Source organism: Prionailurus viverrinus, chromosome C2 (assembly GCF_022837055.1).
Source record: "Prionailurus viverrinus isolate Anna chromosome C2, UM_Priviv_1.0, whole genome shotgun sequence".
NCBI classification, from domain to species: Eukaryota; Metazoa; Chordata; class Mammalia; order Carnivora; family Felidae; genus Prionailurus; species Prionailurus viverrinus.
In genome coordinates, this window is record NC_062569.1 from 29,724,651 (window position 1) to 29,750,499 (window position 25,849).

General features: G+C 38.8%; 1 protein-coding gene across 6 annotated transcripts in view; it reads right to left on the minus strand.

The window, feature by feature from the left end:
• TOPBP1 (DNA topoisomerase II binding protein 1) overlaps window positions 1-25,849 on the minus strand; it is a 79,724-nt gene that overhangs the window by 53,619 nt on the left and 256 nt on the right. Inside the window, exons 1-7 of one of the 6 annotated variants that reach the window (XM_047874768.1) lie at window positions 7,662-7,819; window positions 6,943-7,033; window positions 5,252-5,386; window positions 3,657-3,800; window positions 2,824-3,005; window positions 1,511-1,707; window positions 448-627 (exon numbers count right to left, since the gene is read on the minus strand). In XM_047874768.1, coding sequence (XP_047730724.1) covers window positions 448-627; window positions 1,511-1,707; window positions 2,824-3,005; window positions 3,657-3,800; window positions 5,252-5,386; window positions 6,943-7,026 — 922 coding nt within the window. In that variant the 5' untranslated portion in view covers window positions 7,027-7,033; window positions 7,662-7,819. Of the gene's footprint in view, window positions 1-447; window positions 628-1,510; window positions 1,708-2,823; window positions 3,006-3,656; window positions 3,801-4,608; window positions 4,774-5,251; window positions 5,387-6,942; window positions 7,034-7,539; window positions 7,629-7,661; window positions 7,820-25,849 lie in introns of those variants that run through there. The other 5 variants (XM_047874769.1, XM_047874771.1, XM_047874773.1 and 2 more) reach the window with 5 other exon arrangements.

Genomic DNA, 25,849 nt, shown 5'->3' on the forward strand with positions numbered 1-25,849 from the left:
AAAAGAAAAAAATACATTCATTATAAAAAGAAATACCAGGAGTTCTGGACTAATTTTCATACAATTTAGTTATTATACAATTATGTCTGGGAGCATATCAAGAAAGAATGACATTCCTTACTATATCTAACTGATTCTATTTACAAATCAATTCTTACATAGAAAACTGTTAAAAATGACTGTTTAGGGGCGCCTGGGTGGCGCAGTCGGTTAAGCGTCCGACTTCAGCCAGGTCACGATCTCGCGGTCCGTGAGTTCGAGCCCCGCGTCGGGCTCTGGGCTGATGGCTCAGAGCCTGGAGCCTGTTTCCGATTCTGTGTCTCCCTCTCTCTCTGCCCCTCGCCCGTTCATGCTCTGTCTCTCTCTGTCCCAAAAATAAATAAATGTTGAAAAAAAAAAATTTTTTTTAAAAAAATGACTGTTTACTTTAATCCCACTGAGACTTACTATCAACTGTGTTGATCTGGCCAGTAGGAGTTGAAGTATCAGGTACAGTCTTTGTTTCCGGTTGAGGCTCTGTCTTGTATATGGATTCATCCTGACAAAAACCTTTGTCAACACTGTCAAAAAACCACTGTGTGGTCACACAGTGTACATTCCATTTCTTGGCACATTCATATTTTTGACCTATTATGTTTATTAAGAAACAGAAAGAGAAATGTAACCATTAAAATCTATCTCTGTAGAAATATTCATAGTATTATAGGTTATGGGGAAAAACTCACCTGAAACAAAATTAAAGTTACCACTTCTTACCTTCAAACAGTATGCTATACAGTATATTAAAAAATAATATTTTAAGTTATTACCCAACTATATTTTCCATGTGTTGTGTAAATACACATGCCATATAAGGGGGTTTAATCTCTTAAAATTGAGTAATTTATGGGGTGCCTGGGTGGCTCAGTCAGTTGAGAGTCTGACTCCAGATTTAGGCTCAGGTCATAATCTCAGTTTGTGGGTTCGAGCCCCATGCTGGGTTCTGTGCTAACAGCACAGAGCCTGCTTGGGATTCTCTCCCTCTCCCACTCCACTGCTCATGCTCTCTCTTGCTCTCTCTCTCAAAATAAATAACATTTTAAAAAAATAAAATAAAACTGAGGAATAAATGTGGGGTAACTGAAATGGTAATGCATTTTCTTCGTTTAACTGCCTCATGTGCTGCAAGGTATATCTGCAGGTTACAACTTGTAGTTCATCTAATAAAGCTGATTTGTTCAATTAAAAACTAAGCCAAGCCTTTTGTCATTAGAAAGAAATTTAATTTAGCTACATTAGCCTTTTTTTTATTCATCCAAATTTCTTGTCCTGTAAGTTTTTTTAATGATCTGAATAAACCTGGATAGTCATGTAATTTTTATACAGATTGTGAACCAAACTCTCTTTGTAAGATTTCAGGGGGAAAAAATATACCAGATTTGTAACATATCAGAAGGAAAAGCTATTCTGTAAACATCTTCCAATGTTAAATACTAGAGAAAATTCTGTACTTTTTTGCATATAGTTTTACCTTTCGGTTCTTGCACAATGAGGTGTGTACATTCATTCATTTTCAGTTGTCCCATGTATTGACCTCCATGCTTAACTGTGAGTCGCTGAATTGCCTTTCTTTCTGAGCCACACAAGCCAGTCACACAGATTGTGCAACCAAGAAAAATAGGACACTTGAAGTCTTCCATGTTTATATCAGTATATCTGGCTATTTTTCTGGGGAAAGTAAGTAACAAGGAAAAAATAAACATTTTAATATACTAGTTTAAAACTTACCAGAATAATAATGACAACAGAAATCATTAAGGCTTTCCTCATTTTTTTAGGATTTTAATCATTTTTAAGGGAAACTGACAAACATGCAAAATTACACTAATTGCTCATCTAGCTCAACACTATGTCACTAATGAAAAGTAATACTTCAGATAGGGTTTCTCAAATAAAACTGTTTTGAGGGAAAATATATTTCATTAACTCTTTAAATCCATGCCAAAGTGGTGTGTTTTCCAAAATTTTAGGTCTGAAATACCTAGAAACTCAAAACGATCTTGGTTGCCTACCAGAAAAGGAGACTTTTTTTCCTTCCCTTATACCATATGGATAATATGCAAGGATTTTTAGTTGAATACCAACAAAAATATCATTACCATTTTGTTTCCATGCAAGACAGACATGCTGGGAACGCAGGTTCCGATGCGGAGACATGTTTAGGATGTGCTGGACAGTGCTGAGAGGAAGACTGAAAAATGCCTATTCCTAAGGTCTATGAAGGCAAGCATGTATCCTGCTTTGCTCACTATGTATATCTAACGCCTAAGCTCAGGCCAGGTACGTAAAGTGAGCTTGATTAACATTTGCTGAAGGACCACAACTTAGTCAATGGCTTACATATGTTTACATTCAACTTTACACAGGCCGACATCTTTGGGATGGAATACAATTGCCAAAATGGTTATTCACTCTCCATCTTAATATATGGGCAGAGTAGTGGAAGGGTAATGCAACTTAAGAGTGACAATTGCTACAGTGATCCTCTCAACTATTTTACAAGCATTTACTGCTGCTAACAATTTTATCATCAAAGCATTTCTTACCTTGAAGCTAGTATTAAATCAATAGCCTATTCTACCTATTAACTAATACCTTGATAATAAGAGCCTGCAGATTCTGCTCTCTTGTTTTCACTGAAGGGTAAGAACCCCACTTTTTGTCCCTGAATAACAAATCCCGAAAGAACAACATAAAACCTCCCCTATAAAAACCCACAATAGGCCAAAATGATCACATGTATCATTTTTTTAAATCTAGAACACATCTAAATGTCTTTCTTACTTCTCTTGTGACTTCTCCCAAAGTGTTTCAATCCAAGAAGGAAGCAAAATAGGTTTCTTTAGGTTTGCAGCAACTAAATATTTTTTGCTGCCAACTTCTCCTGCAATAAGGTGAGTTACTGATATATTAAGATCTCTGTATACGCGTCCACCCATCATTTGTACATATTTATGAACTTCTTCCTATAAACCCAAAAGAAAATATGTTAATACTAAAGCAAACATTATCTCTGCCATTTTTAATACAAAGACTCATAAATATCTTTTGTTGTTGTTAGCTTTAAGGCACAAATGTTTCTTACCACTATAAAGTTAAATAATCAAATTACTTTTTGTATAAAGATAAATATGAAATATAAATTCAAAAATAATTACCTTCACACATTATTTTCCTATATTTGTTTCTTTCAACTCCATGAGTTTATTTCTTTTAAATATAAATTTTATACATTACATATAAAAATACATATTTTTATCTCTTAGAAAGCATTATCAAAGCATTTCTTACCTTGGAGCTAATGCTAAACCCATAGCCCGTTCTACCTGTCAACATTTTTTTTTATAAGATCGACCATCTACAGTGGAAAAAATATGACTCAAACTCTAACTCATCAACTGCAGAAAGGAAAAAGGGAGTTTTCTTTCAAGTAGTCAGTTTTCAATTAAACAGATGCTAGTGTATTCGTTAAAATAGAGAAGACTGTACACTGTTGTATACTGACTTTGTGTAAGCCATGAACACCAACTACAAAGTCTTTCAAAGTGTCTCCTACACAGTGGAAGATTAAGTGTGGAGATATATATATATTGGTCATGATTTTCCTCAACACTTACCCTTTTGTCTTTTTCCAGGCTTGTACAAGATACAGTTACATCAGACATAACCATATTAAAAACTGGATGTTCGGCTCTTGGGACACATCGCTGGTGGTGCATACAAAATATGACTACTTGAGGGCCAACAATTCTGCAGCCAAGCTATAAAAAGAGGGAGAAAGTTTAGTATGTAGGAAAAGACGTCCTGTATTATGAAATTACATTTTGTAATATTTACCAATTATTTACAGAAGGTGATGACCACTGCAGAAAAATCACCAAATTGTTATAAGAAAAATTATTTAATTTCTTAGGGACACAACACACTAAATAAACACACATGCAAATCAAACAATGCAGTCTATCAAAAGAAATAAGCTTCAAGAGCCACATCAGTCAAAGTTGTCACCAAATTGTAATCTCTAAAACAAACATAGCCTTAATGATAGGGTGTATGAGTAACAGTCTTATGCTATAATAATTAGGAAATATCCATTATATACTTTTTAAATGAAGTACCCAGCCAACCAAGCAGTTTAAAATAATAAGAGCCTCACTGATCCCCTTCTAAAATACCTACACTGTCACACACACAAAAAATAATCCTAGGCAGTTTCTACATCTGCGTTTAAACACTTTGTCTTCAACTCAATGTCTTTCCAAGATGCACAAAGACTTCTCTATGGTATTACAGATTGCTAAAAAAGTGACCTTTCATTTCACTGATAAATGAGTTAACAAAAGTGACAGTCTTGCTCAACATCAGCACATTCAAGCCAGAACTAAAAAGTCTGTGGGTGATTTAAATCATGACTGATTTAAAGATCTAAAAGGCATATGATTACTGCTATCTTTTTCTTCAGCCATAGGAAAAGTGAATTTTTAATGCTATTGATTCTATCTGACAAGGAATGTTATTTCCAAAAGGAGGGTAAGACCAACAATGCTTTTGGCAAAGGTGGGCACAGACCTTCCATAAATTGTGCAGATACTGCATCTACCTACTCTTCTATGTTTTCTTCTCCTTCAAACAAGAATCACTTCTTTGTTATCTGCATGGAATTACAGCCAGTTTACTTTTATTTCAATGCTTCTCTCTTGTCCAGACACCAAAAAAGTAATGAGTCAGTAGACTCTGGAAATCAACAAAAAGAAATAAGATGGCTCATTGGTATATTGCAATACTCATCTCCAAAATGCTTCTTTCTTAGCATATAATGTTTCAGACCCTGAACAAGGTACAGGTACTAAAATTCAGTGTGTAAGAGCACAAAGGAAAGACAGTAAGTAACCAAGAGTTACGTTGAGATCTCTTCCTATCTTTACTGAAAATTTTGTAATCAAACTGAGTTTAAGTACAGAACTCCATCACTAAAATGTTTCATTACTATAGAGTTCACTTAAACTAAATGAAGTTAAATCTTCTAAAATACAAAAGCCTATTGTAACATTATTAGCCTTTAAAAGTATTATTCTGGTCTCCTAAAACCAAAGGATTCCTCTATATTCATAATCTGCATAATATTTCATGGTCGATAAAGAATTTATATCCACTGAAGCAAAAACAAAACGAAAATCAGACTATGGAAGGAACACACTAAAAGTTGTCAAACCTTTTTGAGGTGATCAAAGACATTGCCACTAAATGGGTCACAGATATAAAGTGACCTATCATTCTCCTTCATGTTTAATGCCTCTTCTTCTGTAATAATCTGAAGATATTCTTCTGACTGGAACTCTTTTATTGACTGAAAGAAAAAATGAAAGAATGCACCTGAAATTTTTCTCCTGTATTTAAGTCCTATAAATTTTACCTTCAAAATCCATCTACAATCCAATCTTTTTCCCTTTGAAAGCTAGCATCATCTCTCCCCTCGACCTCTGCAGAAGGTTCCAAAGTGGTTCCTTCTCTCTTCCTTGCCCTAAATCTATTCACCAGATAGCAGCTAGTAATCTCTTTCACAATACAAATCAGGTGATGAGTCTGGGCCCCTGCCTATCTCCCCATTATTACCTTCTACCTCTCATCTCTCTTGCTTACTCTTCTCTAGCCTCCTGCTTTCTTGCTGAGCCTGGAACAAGCTAAGCATGACCTCATTAGAGGTCTTGCTCTTGTTCCCACTACCTGGAATATTCTTCTTCCAGGTCTTTACCTGACTTGATCCGTCACTTCAATCAGATATGCTCAAATGAAAAAGCAAAAGTCTTTACAATGGTCCTCAAGGCCTTTTATATGACCTCTTTACTCTTACTCTCTAAAGCACCCCTTAATATTCTTCCCCCATCCCTTGTTCACTACACTATAGCCACATTAATGTTGGACAGACACTCCCAAGTACTTTCTCAGGGGCCTGTGTATAGTTGTTCTCCCTGCCTGAAAGCTTCACCCCAGACATACACATGGTTAACTATCTCAACTCCTTCAACTGCACTCAATTATCATCTTCTCCATAAAGCCTTCACTGATCATACTCTACTTAAAATTATAACTTCCCTCCTCCCCCAGCAAACATCCTCTAGAACCCCTTAACCTGTTTTACTCTTTTCTCTTCCCATAGCACTTAGCACCTTGTAACATATAGAGTTTACTCATTTATCCTGCCTGATTTATGTCTAGTTCCTCCTGCTAAAATAGAATGTAAGCTCTGAGAGAGCATGGACCTTTGCCTGTTGTGATCACTGATGTATCCCAAGTACTAGAACAGTCCTTAACAGGTCATGACACTCAATAATTATTTGCTGAATGAACTTGAGAGAAAAACCTGCTACAATAATGCTTCTTAAACTTTAATACACACAGTAATCACACTGAAGATCTTGTTAAAATGCAGGTGCTAACTGGGAAGTCTCAGTTGGGCCCAATGTTCTGCATTTCCAACTCTACTAATGCTACTGGGGTCTGTGAGTAGCAAGGCTCTACAAAACCCCCTACATCTTCCCATATTACACTGTACACAATGAAACATAGTTTTAACGCCAAAAAATTAAGTGTAACCAGTACACAACAGATTCATATTTCTTCAACACACAAAGGTCTACTCTGATTAGTACACATAGAAAGAAATGTAATTTCCAAGAATAGCAGGTGTGTTACTTTCAATAAAAATGTCCTAACAGACTTATGCTCTCCAAAATACACAATAATGTTTACATCAACCCCAAAATATGTATCACATCTATATTAATATAGACTACAGTAAAACCTCAAAAATAACTAAGACATAAGAAGCCCAATAAATCAAAAACACTAAAAAGGAGAAAATGAATTCAGAGCACCAAACAAGGCGTTTTCAAGCACCCTTACCTCAAGAGCTTTAAAAAAACATTCGGTATTGTCTGAAGACTTTAAAAACTTCACAAGAAACGGTTCTTTGTCATTTCTGGACATTTTTGAACTGTCAAAATAAGCGAGCCATTAACAAGGACAAAAACACATCCCGTATGAAGTTAAACGTTAAGAGCAGCTATTTTTCTGTGCTGACAACAACTCCCAAGGATAGAGATGCTGGCTTTGCCCAGGAATTCGTTTACTAGTTTCTAAGAAACGCTAGAATGTGGGTAAAGTCGAGAAAAAAAAGTGACAACAACAATCCATGCAAATCAGAAAACGACATTAATGTCCCTAAATTGACTACACTCAGGGCTTTTGTTATGGGGCTCTAAGACCCCTAAGCCCATGGGGCTTTCAGTTGCGCCTAGCTTAAAGATACACAGAACGAAACTGTCCACGACCCTCGAGGTTTGTTCACTCCTCAGTAAACGGACTTCAATATATAAACGGAAAGCCGGTTAGCAAGGTCATGCCCCTAGAAGGCCGAATGCTCTTGCTCGCCAGCTCCCAGAGAAAGGCCCGACTCTAGGTTCAACCGCAGTCACGTCCTCTCCGGCGTCAAAGCCTCACCCGCCGGTCCGAGGGCCATTTACACGGACGTGGGAAACGAGGGCCCTAAGGCCAGGGGAAGTGTAGCGATCCCCCAATCAGGGTGAGGAAGGAGCTGGGTCCTCTCTCCGTGCCTCCCTCACCTCGGTGGAGCCTGGGGGTCTTCGGGCGGCGAGTTAGAATGCACGTGGCCCGCAAGACGGTGGCTGGGGTCGGGCGCCACCCCGGCGCACACCCGCCGCAGCCGGCGGCGCCCCCGACCCGAAGCAAACGTAAAACCCGGAAATTGCTGAGGCCGCGAACCGACTTTCGCGCCAACCGCGCGGAGGTGCCCGCCTCTTCCGGCGGAAGTGAGCCCGTCCGCAGTTGCGGGAGGAGGGCGGAGATGTCAAAAGTCGCGGTGGCGGCAGGTTTAGTGCTATTGCAAGCTGGCTTAGGGGTTACAAGGGCTTAGGGCTTTGGATGGGGTGGGTGCGTGGGCGGGGGGAAGGGGCGCTAAGCTCCCCTGGGAGTTGGCAAGCTGCTCACGGGAAGACCTGGCACATCGAAAAATAAAACCCTGGGGAAAAAAGAGTTTCCTTAATCAGTATTTTACACCTGCCGTATGCCAGGCAGTGCGCGTAAAACCATATAGTATGGTTCAAAACAACTATATGAGGCAAATAGTGGTATCTCCGTTTTACAGATGTGAAAACTGAAGCTTAGCTAAGTTAAATGATGTAAGGTCACACAGTAAGTGGTAGAATTAAAACTGCAGTCAAGTCTTTTTGATTCCATAGATAAGGTCCTTTTCTCTCCAATGTTGGTGGAATATAAGCACCACCTACCACAGCCAAATGACCTGAAGGGAAGAAAGATGTCAGGATGACTTAAACTACACACCTAGTGCGAAGGGATATGCACCCCTCCCCTCTGCCCCCCTTCAATTAATGTCTCACTTTTTCTGTAATTCCCTGAGTGTTGGGGATATTCTGGGGTGGGCCCTAATGTTCAAATGGCAAAGGTCAGGGGGAGAGTAGAAAAATGGGACTGCAGAATCTTGGCTTGTTGATAACAACAAAAAAACAAAAAAAACCTGCTAAATTTTCTTCTTTGCTTTTGAGATTGAGAAGCTTATAACTTTGAATTGAGTAATATGAGAGTTTAACACCATGTATCTGATTTTCTTTCTTTTTTTTTACTTGAAAAAAAGAGCAGACTCGGGGGAGGGAGAGAGAGAGATAGAGAGAGAATCTGAAGCATGTGCCATGCCCAGCACAGAATCTGATGTGAGTCTAAATCTCACCAACCATGAGATCATGACCTGAGTGGAATACAAGAGTAAGCACCTAACGGACTGAGCCACCCAGTCGCCCCTTTCTTCTTCTTTTTAGTGCCTAATGTTGGCAATAAGCATCTTGGGTCTAGTTGTGTGAATAAACCTGTGGAAGGTGAGTCAGAATCAGTAACACTGGGGTCAAAGATAAAGGCCATTGTTGGGGGAGAGGGTGGGGAAAGTCTTAAAAATAAACCAAAGTTATTAGAGTTGTAAGAAAATCAGAAGGATGATGAGGAGAAGCCGCCAGTACCACAGCTTATTGTTAAGGAGCAAATCCGTCATGAAGCTGTAGCAATAATTCCTGTTTGTAGGGTATGTTACAGTCAACAAAGGACTCCTGCCTGCACTATTCTCGTTTAGCCTTCTCAGCGGTCCTCTAGGATGTGGGCATCATTATCCCGTGTTGTGTAGATGGGGAAGGTGAGGCTTAGGGCTGCACAGCCACGGAGTGCCTGCACCTGGGCTCGAGAAGAGGTAGTGTGACTGGAATCCCCTTGCCCTTCCCGACACACCACCCCGCTCCTTGTCACATGCTGCCTGCCCATCTCTGTGCCAGGAGGCAGGAGCCTGTTCCAGGCACTTCTGGGCCAAGTGGAGGCCTCACGAGAGGAGGAGAGTCATACCTGCTCTAATGAAGAGGAGGAGGAAGATGAGCTCAACCCTTTAGCTTTTGGCCAGCTGATTTTAATAGCAGAGGAGCTGACCTCATCTTTAGAGTAGACCAGGTGACAAGTTCTCCCATCTGTGTCTCCACATGGGCGGAGAGGGTCTGTATCTGTCCCTGAAGTACTTACTCTCAGAAAATGGAGCAGTGTTTCTTAATCTAGTATAGCACCTGGACCAGCTGTATCAGTATCAACTAGGAATTTGTTGGAAATGAAAATTCTTAGGCCTGACCTCAGACCCGCTGAGTCAGGAACTCTGCCTGTGGGTTCTAGCATTCCATTTTAACAAGTCCTCCTGCTGATTCTGATGCACCCTAAAGTCGGCCTGAACAGCATCTCTGAGGCAAGGATGAAAGTGGTGATATGAATTGTGGTTCATGAAGGTTTTGGTGAAAACGGTGAACAGAAGAGATGTGCCCGCAGGCAGCTGCCTCAGAAGATGGGGTTCAGAATTACCTTTCCCCTCACCTCTCTGGCATTCAGTGTCACCTTCCTGTTTCTTTGGCACCTCTGTCACCTAGAGTCAGACACTCTAAGCTCTGCTTGGAATAAGATTAAAGGGAACTTGATATTTAACTGTTTGTAGAATGAAAAAAAACTACAAGAAACAAATATGACAAAATAGTGACTTTGAAAATATGGATGGAGGTAATATGAGTATTTCTTGTTACATTTTGCTACATTGATAAGACTTACGAAGATTAAAAACTAAACTAAAAATACGTATTTTTTGAGTGATAGGGTTTCATATTTAAGTTTCTAATGCTGTAAACGGATAAATTTAGGTATTATAACTTAAAAATGAGATTAATAAATGATTTTTATTGCTGCAGAAATCACCTTTGCAGTGGCAGAACATTTGTTTATACTGTTGTATTCAATAACCTAGAAAGTAGAGCATAAGCATACTGAGTCTGCTGAGGTGCAGGGACTAAAAGGTAAAATAGAATGTTAGTAGCATATGTTGCTACTGGCTGCATTTAATTAGGTACTATAAGAAAGAGACAAACTCAGAGAATTGGCTTGTTTGCATGCAAAACATAAAAAGGAATTTAAAAATCCCCAAATGCGGGGTTGTGCAATGTTGGAAAAGCTGACAACATCCAGGCCCTAAAAACAAGAGATGAACTTGAGAGGTTTTGCACAACAAATGTCCCTTTCAGCTTGTCCATATGGGAAAGGTCTAGTTGAGAGGATGGTCATCCCACTGAACCTGGGTAGGTACCATCAGCTGAGAGAGAAAGAGGTGTGGGCCAAGATAGCTATCAGGCTGGAAAATTAGTCTAGGACAGAACTGTGTGTGTGGCTGCTACTGTAGGCTGACAGCTCTGCCATGACTTCCTGGAAACCTTGCATGTACCCACATAGGGAAGAGGTTGGAATTGCCGCATATCTGAGGCTCATCCAAACACCTCATGATCCTGCTGGAACATGAGAAGACAGCTAAGGAGCTGCTAGCTCAGAGGCCACCTTCCACCTGTCTTCCTGCCTCTCCTAGCAGGCCGTAATCAGGTAGTTTCTCACGGCCTCCCAGATTTCTGATGATGTATGGGGCTTTCTGGGCACCCCACCCCCCACGAACAGAACCACTTGGCTGCTGTCTAGATTTGGCTCCTCAGTGGTGGGGTTCCCACAATGCAGGTTGCAGTCCTCAGCCCTTTTGTTTCAGAGTCATCCCTTTTGGTGTGTAGGACAAGGACCTGGAGAGCTGACACCTTGCCTTCTTCTCCTCTTTTACTATCTGTGGAAGTAATCAATGAGCTAAAAGTATCTCATGGATCTTTACCAGGCTAATCAGTCAGACCTTCCCCTTGCCCTGTATGCGTGAGGTTGATGACTAACACATGAAACTGATTGGAAGCAAATATGAAGGATACTAAGGTTTTGAGATAATTGCTCTGTGAAGGCAGGCAGAAATCTGGAGGACTCAAACTTTGACACGATCTTCAAGCATGCACAATAGGAAATGGACGAAAAGTCATACAGCCTTTGAGGAGCACAAACTCCCTAATACCCCATCCAGATGTGGCTAGAGAGGATAATGGAGAAGGAAGACCCTCTCAGAGGGAGATGCCATGGAGGCATCCATGGAAGGCAATGAACAACAAAAAAAATACTTTCAAGGAGCAAAATCTGAATCTAATCAGTCAGAGGAACCACCCAATACCTGCCCAGTAAGACTTCAAAGTTGACACTGACCAGCAACAGCTATGGGGCTCTACTCCTCTCCTTTCTGAAAGGAAGTTTTATTTTAGTTACTCTGTTCCTGCTCCACCATCGTATATCAGGTATGTGATTGGGCAGGGGTGCAGAGGGGAAACAATCTGTCTTTTCAGTCCATATGTCATTGGACCATAAGGTAGATTCTTGCAGAGACTGTAGCAGACCTTTAGTGTTCCAGACACATCCCTTCAATGCCTAAGCACACTGGCAAACTTCCAGCTGCCGGCATCTGTGTTTCTTTGCATGAAGGCATTCTCCTGATGCCAGGAGTCTGCTTTGCCACCTACACAGGCCACAGGACAAGATTATGACCCATGGGAAGAATCCTCAAACAATGACTCAAACTTTTCCCTGTCCCACTTTCTCATCCTTTCACCTGTGTTTCTTTATTTACCAAATCTAACTTTTGAAAAGTCTTATTTAAGAGTCTGTTTTCTGGAGGAAGTCAAACTAAGACAAAAGACCCAAGACTCCAGTTTCCCTTTCAAAGTATGTGTAGTTGCGGGGAAGAAGTTGCCCAGCCAGGGATTGCAGTTCCCATCCTATTTGCATCTGGGGGAGGCGGGGAGGGCATGTGACTGAGTTATGGCCAACAGAATATCGGTAGAAGTCCACGAAAACCTCTCGTACTGTCTTCCACACTCCTAAGTCTGGAAGTCAACACACAGGGCAGTCTTGGAAGCCACATGTTGAAAATGGCGGAGCCTCTCTCAGCCTCCACCTCTGAATGACTCACTAGAGCTGTGCAGGTAAACTCCCTACCCCCACCTCTCTAACAAATCACCACCACGGCTGCCAATTGGGTTTTATTCTGTTAGGGTAAACCATTGATATTTGGAACTTCATCTTTTATGGCAACTAGCACCAACCCGACCTAATCAATTCTAAACCTGGCAAAGTTTAAATAAATTGTCTTTATTACCACAAAGGTCCTTGGGAAGAGGAAAGAGGAAAATCAGTCCAAAGACAAATGCCAGAGGCCACGTGGGGAAGAGCATTGACTATGGAAGCAGGCTGTGGAATGCTGGCTCTGACATGTACTCGTGTCTGACCTTGGGCAAGTTACTTAACCTCTCTGTGCTTTCACTTTCTTCCTGTATGAAATAGGGATAGTAATAGCAGCTGCCTCATAGGGTTACTATAAATTAATATTTGAAAAGCACTTATCTCGGTGCCTGGTATACAGTTAATGATAAATTTACAAATTCCTAGTTTTCCAAAGACTGTCATGAAGTCTTTAAATTGTTTCCCACAATATAATTTTCTAACCTTCTGCTCTGCTGCTGTGACAGGTTGTGCCAAAGCAAGGGAGACAACTTTTAGCACTCTGGATGTTCTTCCTTGGCAGTATGACTTTGCCCTTGTACATAGGAACTTTTCAGAGTTTGCTCCACTCAGAGGTCAGAGGATACCTCGGCCCTACTGGATCTGGGCTGTGTTAGCTTTGGGTAGATCATTAACCTTAGGAGAAATATTCATGCCTTGACCCTATTTGGTTTTTGTCCACAGATCTGCAGAGATTGCTCAACCCGCTTTTGAGACAAACATTTATGTGCATTTATTCATCTATTTGGTAATTTTTTGAGCCCTATATAATACCAGGCATTATTTTCCAACCTTAGGATTTGTATGTTGAACAAGAAAAATGTGATGTCTACCCTTATAGGTCTTATTTCCTTTCAAAGGTATGAATAAATGAAGGAAGAGCTAGAACATTTATAAATGAATACAATAACCCACAAAACTCATTAATCCAGTAGTAATATACTAGAGCCTTAAAAAATAAAGATTAAAAATTAGTAGCTAACATAGTCCTCACTTTTGCCTCTTTCATGATGAAGTAGTTTATGTAGGAATTGTGCTCTTGTTGAATACATCTAAAAGATGTGGATAAAGCACCATAAAACATCTATTTAAGAGCATTACAGACTTAGAGGTGAAAAATTTCCAGAAAAGGGAGGGGATAACAAAGAGGTGAGATGACATTCTACAACCACATTTCCTTGGGGGAATTTGCCACTTCTCGGCACAAGACAAGAGGTATCTGGGTTTGCCTGAGCAAAGGGCCACTGCCAGCAGAACTTACAGCAGTCTCAGGGCTGGAGAAACAAAAATAGAGGCAAGATCTCAATGAGAAGGGAGGTACAGAGGCTAGGTCTGACAAGTCACCAGTTTCTCCCTTAAGATGTTTGGCATATTTTGAAGCTCCATGGAACGGGAGGTAAAGAAGACAGCCCCACGCCTTAGAGTAGGTGTGTTAAATTTCCTATTGCTGCTGTAACCATTCCTACAAATTTAGTGGCTTAAAACAATACACATTTATTATCTCACGGTTCTGTAGTCAGAAGTCTGAAGTGGGTCTCACTGAGCTAAACCCAAGGTGTCAGCAGGGCTAGGCTCCTTTCTGAAGGCTTGACAGGAGAATCCATTTTCTTGCCTTTTCCAGCTGTAGAACTGCTTACATTCCTTGGCTCATGACCCAATGCCCTTCCATTTTCAAAGCCAGCACAATGGCAGTCTTTCTTACATCACATCACTCAGACACTAACTCTTCTCCTTCCCACTTCTACATTTAAAGGACCTTGTGATTATAATTGGCCCGCCCAGGTAGATAATCCAAGATAATTACTTTATCCTGAGGTTGCCTGATTAGCAATTTTAATTCTATCTGCAACTTTAATCTTCCCTTGCTGTGTAACATAACATAGTTACAGTTTATGGGGTTAGGACATGGATATATTTGGGGGGCCATTTTTCTCCTTACCACACCAGGCTTTCAATTGGAAGCTATGGGAGCCTGCCAAAACTACAATCCAGTCTTGATTCAGCCCAACCTTGACTGGTTGAAAGAGATCAGTTCCCACTCCATCTTCTTAGCAGAATAAAGCAACAAACCCACTTTGGAAATGATGGTGTATCATCTGGAGCCTCCAAAAAAAATTTGTAAGCATGTCCATTTGCTCAAGCGAAAATTAGGGGTGCCTGGGTGGTTCAGTTGGTTAAGTGTCTGACTTCAGCTCAGGTCATGAACTCCCAGCTCATGGATTCAAGCCCTGCCTAGGGCTCTGTGCTGACAGCTCAGAGCCTGGAGCCTGTTTCAGATTCTGTGTCTCCCTCTCTCTGTGTCCCTCCCCCATTCGTGCTCTGTGTCTCAACAAATGAATAAGTGTTAAAAAAATTTTTTTTAATTTAAAGGCATGCCAAGAGAACTAGATGTCCAGAAACTAACAGAAAAACACACAAAATAAATACATCTACAAATAGCCCGGATATTATAGTTAGCAGACAGACCCAGACCTTTAAAAACTATGTTCAATAGGGCCAAGAAAATAGAGAAAAATGTGATGACAGCAGAGGAAAAGATGGTGAAAATAGCGGAAAAGATGGGGAATTTCACTGGAGAACTGAAATCTAGGAAGAAAAAATCAAGTGAAAATTCTAGAAGCAAGACAGGCAGTAGTAATCCCACTATGATTGCAATAAAAAGTTTCCTTGTACTTTTGGTTTGTGATTGTGGCAGCAGCCAAGATTGCATGGCAGAACACAAGAATCACTAAAATAAGGAAAGAAAAATTTTGCAATTCAGAAATAATCTTGTGAATGGCAAAAAGACTCTTTTACTCCAAAAAGCAATCTATGTGATTTTACACGTGAGGTTACATGAAAAGGTAATAATTGATGGTAATTTCTCACTATATGGATTTAACAGTACAATAGATACACAGAAGAGAGGATTAGTAAACTGGAAGGCAGGTCAATAGAAAATATCCAGCTGAAGCACAGTGAGAAAAAAAAAAAGAATGTAGATTCAGAAAAAAAGCATGATACAAGTGTGCTGTTTTAAAACATTACTACATGTACAATTATGTAAGTATAAAAGTAGAGTCAACAAAGAATAGGCAGGAGGAATATTTAAACAAATAATGATAATTTCCAAAAATGATGAAAAACAGCCCACAGATAGGGTAAAATCACAATTAAGTACACCATGGTTAAGTCAAAGAACATAAAGAAGATGGACTATTTTTAAAAGCAGCCAGAGAAAAAGACACATAACCTTCAGAGGAACAACAGTTGACTTCAGTTGACTTCTCAATAGAAATTATGAGTAAAAGAAAACAGTAGAGTGACATTATTAAATTTGTGGAAGAAATGGCTAACAGTGAAATATACTCAGTGGGGAAAAATCCTACAAAGCTGTTAGTTACCAACACTTTCAACCCTGAGAAAATTCTTTGCCAGATTTGTACTAAGGGAAAGAAATTCTTTAGACAGAATAAAAATGATCTCAGATGGAAACACAGAAATTGAGGCTGTAGTGAAGAGCAATGAAGAGAGGAAATATGCAGTTAAATATAAGTAAGTACTGGCTTAATATTTATAAATATTGACTTAATGATTTTATGACATTCTAAACTATAAATGTAATTAAAAGTACACAACAATAGCATAACAGACAAAAGGGACTAAATGAACTTAAAATGTTATAAAGCCCCTAGCATTAGCAAGGAAGTTGTAGAAGGAGCATTAGTTCCTTTCAGTATAGTAAATTAAGGGTGTGTGTTGTAATCTATTGGGGACCCACAAAAGAATAGGAAAAGAGTATGTAACTAATAAGTGAATAGAAAGGAAAGGATGGAGTAATTAAAAGATCGATTTCTCTAAAATAAGGCAAGAAAAAAGAGAAAAGGGAACATAAAACAGGTTAGCCAAATAGAAAACAAATAGTAAGGTGGTAGATAACACCCAAATATATTAGTAATTACATTAAATATCAACAAATTATATATGCCAATTAGAGTCTAAGATTGTCAGACAGAATTTTCAAAATACATGCTGCTTATGAAAGACATACTTTTTTGTTTCAAATTTTTATTTAAATTTGAATTAGTTAACATATAGCATAATATTGATTTCAGGAGTAGAATTTAGTGATTTATCAGTTACATACAACACCCAGTGCTCATAACAAGTGCCGTCCTAACACCCATCACCCATCTAGCCCATCCCCCACCCACTTCCCTCCATCAACTCTCAGTTTGTTCTCTGTCTTTAAGAGTCTCTTATGGTTAGTTTCCCTCTCTCCTTCCACCCCGCCATATGTTCATCTGTTTTGTTTCTTAAATTATACATTTGAGTGAAATCATATGGTATTTGTCTTTCTCTGACTGACTTTTTTTGCTTAGTGTAATACACTCTAGCCTCATTCACATCATTGCAAATGGCAAGATTGCATTTTTTCTGATGGCCGAGTAATATTCCACTGTGTGTGTGTGTGTGTGTGTGTGTGTGTGTGTGTGTGTGTGTGAACATGTGCATGCGCGCACACACACACACACATCTTCTTTATCCATTGATCAGTCATTGGACATTTGAACTCTTTTGATACTTTGGCTATTGTTGATTATGCTGCTATGAACATCAGGATGCATGTACCCCTTTGAATCTGTATTTTTGGTCCTTTGAGTAAATACATAGTAGTGATTGCTGGATTTTAGGGTAGTTCTATTTTTAACTTTTTGAGGATGCTCTATACTGTTTTCCAGAGTGGCTGCACTAGTCTGCATTCCCACCAATAGTGCAAGAGAGTTCCTCTTTCTCCACATCCTTGCCAACACCTCTTGTCTGTTGTGTTGTTAATTTTAGCCATTCTGACAAGTGTGAGGTGGTATTTTATCATGGTTTTGATTTGTATTTCCCTGGTGATGAGTGATGTTGAGATTGTTTCATAAAGACACACTTTAAATATAAGGACACACACACTGAACACAAAAGGATTAAAACATATATCATGCATACAATAACCAAAAGAAAGCTAGTATAACTCTACCAATATTAGACAAGACTTTAAAGCAAGAAACATTACTGGAGATAAAAAGGCTTTTCATAATGATCATAATTACAAAGGGACTAACCCACCAGTAAGATATCACAGTCCCAAATAGGTACGCACTCAAAAATATAGTTTAAAATATATAAACCAAAAGTTGATAGAACTAAAAAATTAAATAGACAAATCCACAATCATAGTAGGGAACTTTAGCACACCTTTCTCGAGTACTAATGGAAAAACCAGATTAAAAAATCAAAGATAAAACAACAACACAATTTTCATACATATACATATATACACACATAGATATATATTTATATATTTTATTTACCGGTAATACATATTGTATATAAATAAATGTTTGTGTATATAAAATATATACAAATAAAACGCTTTGTCCAACAACTATAGAATGCTCATTATTTTAAAATGCACACTAAACAACAAAAAGTGATCTTATGCTGAGCCACCAAACAATCTTCAACACATTTCAACTCATTCAGAGCATCTTATTCTCCCATAATGGAATTACACTAGACATAAACAGCACAAGACAGCTTGGAAATTACAAACACTATAAATCAACCAATACCCTTCTCAATAAACTATGAGTCCAATAAGAGACATAATGAAAATTAGAATATATTTTGAATTAGAATATATATTTAAAATATTTTGGATAATCATACAGATATATCAAGAGAAAGAGTGCTTATAGGGAAATTTATAGCCTTCAATACATATATTAGAGTGGAAGAGAGCCTGAAAATCAACGATTTCAACTTCCTTTTACAAAGACTAGAAAAAGAACAAAACCGAAAAAAAGTCAAGAGAACAGAAATCAATGCAATAATAAATGAATTTCCAGTGGAGAAAATCAACAAAGGCAAAAGTTGTCTGTTTATGATTAATAAAATAGATAGAACCCTGTCACTTCTAATCAACAAAAAGGAGAAAACATGAATTACCAATATCGTCAATGAAAAAAGAGGATCATGGCAAAAATTCCCACGTATTAAAAATGTTTAAAAGCCTTCAGATTGGTGAATGCATCCACATGCTGGGAAGGCGGTGCATTCCAGTTCTTCAAGGACAGAAGTTTCTGTGCTTGAGACCCTTCCAGACCTCACCTATGAGCCTCTTCATCTGGCTGTTTATCCATACCCTTTATAATATCCTTTGTAGGGGCACCTGGGTGGCTCAGTAAATTAAGTGTCTCACTTGGGCTCAGGTCATAATCTCATGGTTTATGAGTTTGAGCCCCATGTAGGCTCTGTGCTGACAGCTCAGAGCCTGGAGTCTGCTTCAGATTCTGTATCTCCCTCTCTGTCTGCCCCTTCCCCACTCACACTCTGTCTTTCTCTCTCTCTCAAAAATAAATAAACATAAAAAAAGTTTTACAGAATATAGTATCCTTTGTAATAAACTGTTAAACATAAAAAAACACATAAAGATAACATTGACAAAAACTTTACATCAGTTATGTTTGAAATTTAGATGAAATGGACAAATTTCTTGAAAAACAAAACTTACCAATATGTGAAGAAACTTGAAGAATCAGAAAATCTGAACATTTTTCTAGGCATTAAAGAAATTTTATCTGGGGCACCTGGGTGGCTCAGTTCGTTAGGCATCCAACCTCGGCTCAGGGCATGATCTCACCGTTTTTGAGTTCAAGCCCTGTGTCAGGCTCCGTGCTGACAGTTCAGAGTCTGGAGCCTGCTTCGGATTCTATGTCTCCCTCTCTCTCTGCCCCTCCCCTGGTCTCTCTCTCTCTCTCTCTCTCAAAAATAAGTAAACATTAAAAAAAAAAGAAATTTTATCTGGAATTGAAAATTTTCCACTAATAAAACTCTAGATATGAGTGGCTTTCACTGGTGAAATGTTCCAGAGTTAAGAAAAAAAATAACACTACTTTTATACAACATATACCAAAGAATAAGAAAAGAGACATTTCAGAATTTATTTTATGAGCTAACATTAACTTTAAAACCAAACTTATGGGGACGTTAAAATAAAGGAAAAACTGAGGAATAATTTCTCTCCTGAAAAAAGATTAGATGCAAAATATCCTAAACAAAATGTTGGAAATTCAAGTTCCACTGTATATTAAAAGCATTATACCTAACAACCAAGTGGGGTTTATTCCAGGAATATAATAGTGGCTTAACATTTAAAAGTCAATTAGAAGAGTTCACCACATCAACAGAAAAAGCAGAAGAAATCATATGATTATCTCAATAGGTACAGAAAAACACCTGATAAAAATTCAGCATTCATTCATTATTTAAAGAAAAAATTAGTCAAGCCAGGAAGGAAGGGAGCTTCTTTAATCTAGTAAATAATATCGAAGACAAAACAAAGCACCAGCAAACATGTTACCCAATGGTGAATTATTGAAAACGTTCCTCCTCTATCAGTACTTCTTTGTAGTGATGTGCTGGAAGTTCTACTCAGTGCAATAGATCAAGAAAAAGAAATAAAATTACAAGAATTGAAAAAGAAGAAACAAACACTATTTACAAAGACACAAAGATATACACAGAAAATCCAAAAGAAACTATTATAATTAATAAAATAACTTAGTAAGGTCATTGGATTCAAGGTCAATATACAAAAACCAACTGTTTTTTTTTTTTTTTTTCAAATAGCAGCAACAAACAAACGGGAAATGAATTAAAATCATGATCCCATTTATAATAGCACCAAAAACCAGCTGATATCTAGGAACAAATCTAGGAAGGATGTTCAAGACCTATAAAGTGAACACTACAAAATATTATCAAGAGAAGAGCCAGTAAGGAAGGCCTTCATGAGTGCAGGGATATACCATATTTATGAATTGCAAGGGTTAATATTGTGGAGATGTCAAATCCCTCCAAATTGATCTATATTTCTGTATAGTTCCAATCAAATCTCTGCAGGTATTTTTTCTGGAAATCGACATGTCAATTACAGAATGTACGTGGAACTGCAAAAACCAAAACAATAACAACAAACATACCCAAGTCCATCTTGAAGAAGAACAAACCAAGAACTCACATTATGAGATATCAAGAGTTACAATAAAGCTCTAGGAATTGAGACAGTGAGATATACAGATCAGTAGAACAGAATGGAGAGTCCTGTAGCACATATTCGATTGCCTGATTTTTAACAAAGGTTGTACTAAAGTGCAGTGAGGAAAGAAAAATCTTTCCAGTAATGGTGCTGAGTCCATTGGACATATACATAGAAGAAAACATGAACACAGGCTCCTGTCTCACCATTCACAAACATCAATTCCAAAAATCTAGGCCACATGGTTTAGCTTTGTCTTCCATGACATTATACTAGCTCACCAAGTTATTCAGTTTATAATTATACTTATATAGCATGAATTAAAGGGCTTATAAATCCTTTGTTAAATTTGAGAAGACCTAATGAGTGAATATTTGGGACAAAAAAAATGTCACAATAAGAGAAGTCATCTGCTTCTTTTAACTTAATTTCACTTCAAAATGAATGGAAAATAAATCTATGTATTAAAAAAAATCAGTTCCAGGGGTATCTGAGTGGCTCAGTCTGTTAAGCGTCTGATTTTGGCTCAGGTCATAATCTCACAGCTCGTGAGTTCAAGCCCCATGTCAGCTTTGTGCTGACAGCTCAGAGACTAGAGCCTGCTTTGAATTCTGTGTCTCCCTCTCTCTCTCTGCCCCTTCCCTGCTCATGCTCTCAAAAATAAATAAACATAAAAAAAATTTTTTTAAATCAGTTCCAGATGGATTCTAGATCTAAATGTAAGAGGAAAAACTATGAAGCTTTCAGAAGGAAACAATATCTTCACGAACTTGGTACAGGCAAAGACTTTTTAAGCATACAAAAAGTGCTACCCATAAATAAATATGTTGAAATTGACTCAGAAATATTTTAAATTTCTGTATATGAAAAGACACCATTTAGAGAGAGAAATGCAAATCACAAAATGTAAGAAAATATTTGAAATACATACATCCAACAAAGTTCTCATAGCTACAATATATAAAGAACTCCTACAACTCAATAAAAAAATAAGCAAATAATCCAATAGAAAATTGGGCACATCACAAAAGAAGATACGTAATTTTCCAATAAACATGAGAAAGTATTCAACTTTATTACTTATCAGGGAAATTAATATTAAAACTATAATGAACTGCATCAAGTGCTCCAGAATAACTAAAATTAAAAGAAAACTTAAATTTATATTTCATCCCAAACCAAGTATTTTTAAGAATTTATTTGAGAGAGAGAGAGAGAGTGCAAATAGGAGAGGGGCAGAGAGAGAGGGGGACAGAAAATCCGAAGCAGGCTCTGCACTGACAGCAGTGAGCCCATGTGGGGCTTGAATTCACCAACCACCAGATCATGACCTGAGCTGAAGTCGGACACTCAACCAACAGAGCCACCCACGCACCCACCCAAACCAAGTATTAGTACTTGGTATGGGGCAACGCACATACTGTTGGAAGTGAAATGAGATTGGAAACTGTACAACCATGTTAAAAAATTGTTTGGAAGTTATTAAAGCAGAATATAGGTGCACCCTGTGATCCAGCAATTGCCCCCTGTTTATAGACCAACAGAAATGCATACACATGTTCACCAACAGACATGTGTGAGAACTTTCACAGCAGTATTACTTCATGATGGCCTTAAATTAAAAAAAAAAAAAGACAACCAAGTTTCCATTAATATTCATTGATATATTCACCATTGGAATGCCACAGAGCAATAAGAATGAACAAATTACAATAAAGACACACCTCATTTGATTGCACTTTGCTTTACTGTGTTTCGTAGATACTGTGTATTATATTTCACAGATTGAAGGTATGTGGCAACCCTGTATCGAGTAAGTCTAGGGGCGCCATTTTTTCCAACAGCATTTGCTTGCAGGGTGTCTCTGTGTCTCATTTTGGTAATTCCGACAATATTTCAAACTTTTTCATTATTATCATATTTGTTATGGTCATCTGGGATCAGTGATTATGACTTCCTGAAAGCTCAGACTGGTTAGCATTTTTTAGCAATATTTTTAATTAAGGTATATACAGGTTTATAGACATAATGCCATTGCACACTTAATAGACTACAGAATGATGTAAGCATAAGTTTTATATGCTCTGGGAAACCAAAAATTCATTTGAATCCCTTCACTGGGATATTTGCTTTGTTTTGGGGATATGGAACCAAACCTGCACTATCTTTGAGGTATGCCTCAGAATACATATGAAACAGCGGAGTTGACTCTCTCAAATATCAGGTTTAGACAAAGAAGCTAGACAGAGAACAGTGCTTACTTTCTGATTTCATGTATATGAAATAAAAAGCAGGTGAAACTCAACTATGGTGTTCAAAATCAGAATAATGATTACCTTTGATCATTGGTGACTATAAGGCAGATGAGGGGGCTTCCAGGGTACTGGTAACATACTCTTTCTCTATCTTCTGAATACTGGCTACTCGGGGTGTGCTCATGTTGTGCCAATCTGGGCTGCACACTTACGATGTGTACATCTTCTATGTGTATGTTTAAATTCAATGAAAGGTTTTCATTAAAACTATATACATTCCCTTTCCTCTAGATTAGACAAAGGAAGGCACTCCTATTCTCACTTTCAGAAATTCTAAGGTCAAAGGATTCCTTGACTCCAAGCAGCCGTAGAAGCAGATAATCCCCTTCTTGGAATCTCTGCCCTCGAGTGTCTTTGGCATGGGGTGGATGTAGCAGGTGGCTTTCAGGACTGTGTGTTCTCTTCATAGGAGGTTTAGAATAAGGGTTTACCTCTTAGCAATCCTTGGGGCAAATCCCAGGCCAAGGACATCCTGATAAGTGTCTCAACAAAGAGAGGACTTGTTCATTGTTTTCTCTGGGATGCTCTTTAGCAGGGATCACTCTTTAATCTCTGATGAGAAAGATGTAACTATTTCCAGCTTAAGTGCGGATGGGCTGTGGTCAGCCTGACAGCCTCTTTGCAAAGCACAGACCCTGTGCGTGCTTTGTATGGAGGCTCGTATGCTTTTCTCAGTGGACTCTAGCTGGTCTTCACTCCAAAGCCCAAAGAGTCACCAGATGTGAGAGGTCCTCCCCTCACTCCGCCCTGTCCCTAGTCATGTGGCACATAGAGAGAGACAGTGTACATTTATTTAAATTTATTTATTTTTGAGAGAGAAAGAGAGAGAGAGAGCGTGCGCACAAGCAAGGGAGGGCAGAGAAAGAGGGGGACACAGAATCTGAAGCAGGCTCCAGGCTCTGAGCTGTCAGCGCAGAAATGGATGCAAGGCTTGAACCCCCAAACTGTGAGATCATGACCTGAACCAAAGTCGGACACTTAACCAACTGAGCCACCCAGGTGCCCCTACGTTTCTTAAATTGAAAGCTTAGTTGGCCAGAGGTGGTGTGAAAGGGGAGATGAATTGGGACAATCTCCCATTGGGTTGTCTAAGGATGCTGATGTCTGTAAGGTGCAGAAGGAAGAGGACAAGCTGTTTACTTTGAGGTGTGTGTGTGCATGTGTGTATATTACAGAGAAAGAGAGGAGAGCCCAGGTTTGTATATCAAGGTGTCTTGCCCTTGACCTGGTGAATTCTGTGATTTACAATCTCTTATAACTACTTCAGCACTGTCTCTGGCTCAGTGGATGGCAGGGTTAATCTCTGCCAGAGAGAAGAATTTTTCACAATCTTAACTGGGGCTGAAAAAAAAATAGTTACTTAGCAAAGATTCATCCTTTGCATGTGAGAAGAGGATGCAGAATAAAGAGTTATGATGGGCTAAAATAATATAACACAGCCTTACATTCTTAAGGCCCAAATCTGAGGATACTTTACCAGACAAGCCTTGGTTTTGTAGTTTGAATAATTGTATTGCCAGTACCAAAACTTAATTCAACAGAAAGGCTATTTAAAATGTATTCAATGTTGGAGTACTACGTGGTAATAAGAATGAAATATGGCCCTTTTTAGCAACATGGATGGAACTGGAGAGTGTTATGCTAAGTGAAATAAGCCATACAGAGAAAGACAGATACCATATGGTTTCACTCTTATGTGGATCCTGAGAAACTTAACAGAAACCCATGGGGGAGGGGAAGGAAAAAAAAAAAAGAAGTTAGAGTGGGAGACAGCCAAACCATAAGAGACTCTTAAAAACTGAGAACAAACTGAGGGTTGATGGAAGGTGGGAGGGAGGGGAGGGTGGGTGATGGGTATTGAAGAGGGCATTTTTGGGGATGAGCACTGGGTGTTGTATGGAAACCAATTTGACAATAAATTTCATTAAAAAAAAATAAAATGTATTCAGTGCAAAAGACTTGAAACAATGCTTTATATGAGATGGCACCCAAATAGCCAATATGCACATAAAATGATGCTCAACTTCATTAGTCATCAGAGAAACTCAAAATTACAGTGCACAACTAGTTATACTCCCACCAAAATAGTAAAAGATGTGGAGCAACCAAACTCTCATACCCTTAAGTTGGGAGTATAAATTGGTTCAGCCACTTTGGAAAACTGTTCGGCAGTATGCATTAAAGTTAGACATACCTTCTACTTTATGACCAAGAAATTACACTTCCTGGGAAATGTCCTGCAGAAATGCATACCTACAAGTACTAGAAGATGTGCTAGAATGTTCATAGCAGGGCTCACTGGCTCTTTTGTAAGAGCCCAAACTAGAAACTACTATCATCAACAGGAAACATAAGTGAAATATAGGGTAATATGCAGCACTGAGAACATGTGAAAGACAGCTATACACAACACCATAGATAATTCTTACAAATATAACAAGTGAAAGAAGCCAGACACAGCATTGTACATACTGTATGATTCCATCTCTACCAGCAAAATTCGTCCATGCTGTTAGAAGCCAAGAAAACGTGTATCTTTGTGGCGGACACGGAAAGCAACTGCAAGAAGCACCAGGGGGCCATCTCTGCTCTGTGAACGTTCTGTTTCCTGATGTGGGTGCTGGTTATACGGATGTATTCACCTGGTCATATTTCATCAAGCTGTACATTTAGGATGTGTGAAGTTTTACGTATATTTCTTGTACTTCAACAAAAGTTGTTAAAACTGCATCTAAACTTTCCCTAAGTGAAGCTCACCGACTTCAGGACTGGGAGGCAGGCTGCAGAACCAAGTAGAAGCAGCCCTCTCGGGGTTCAGCGCTTTGCCTGACCTCAGCCTTCAGCAGAGGGTTGCAGGGAACCGTGTCTTTTTTGCGGGGGTGGGGTTCCGGGAGGCGTCCGGAGTGGGCGACTGAAG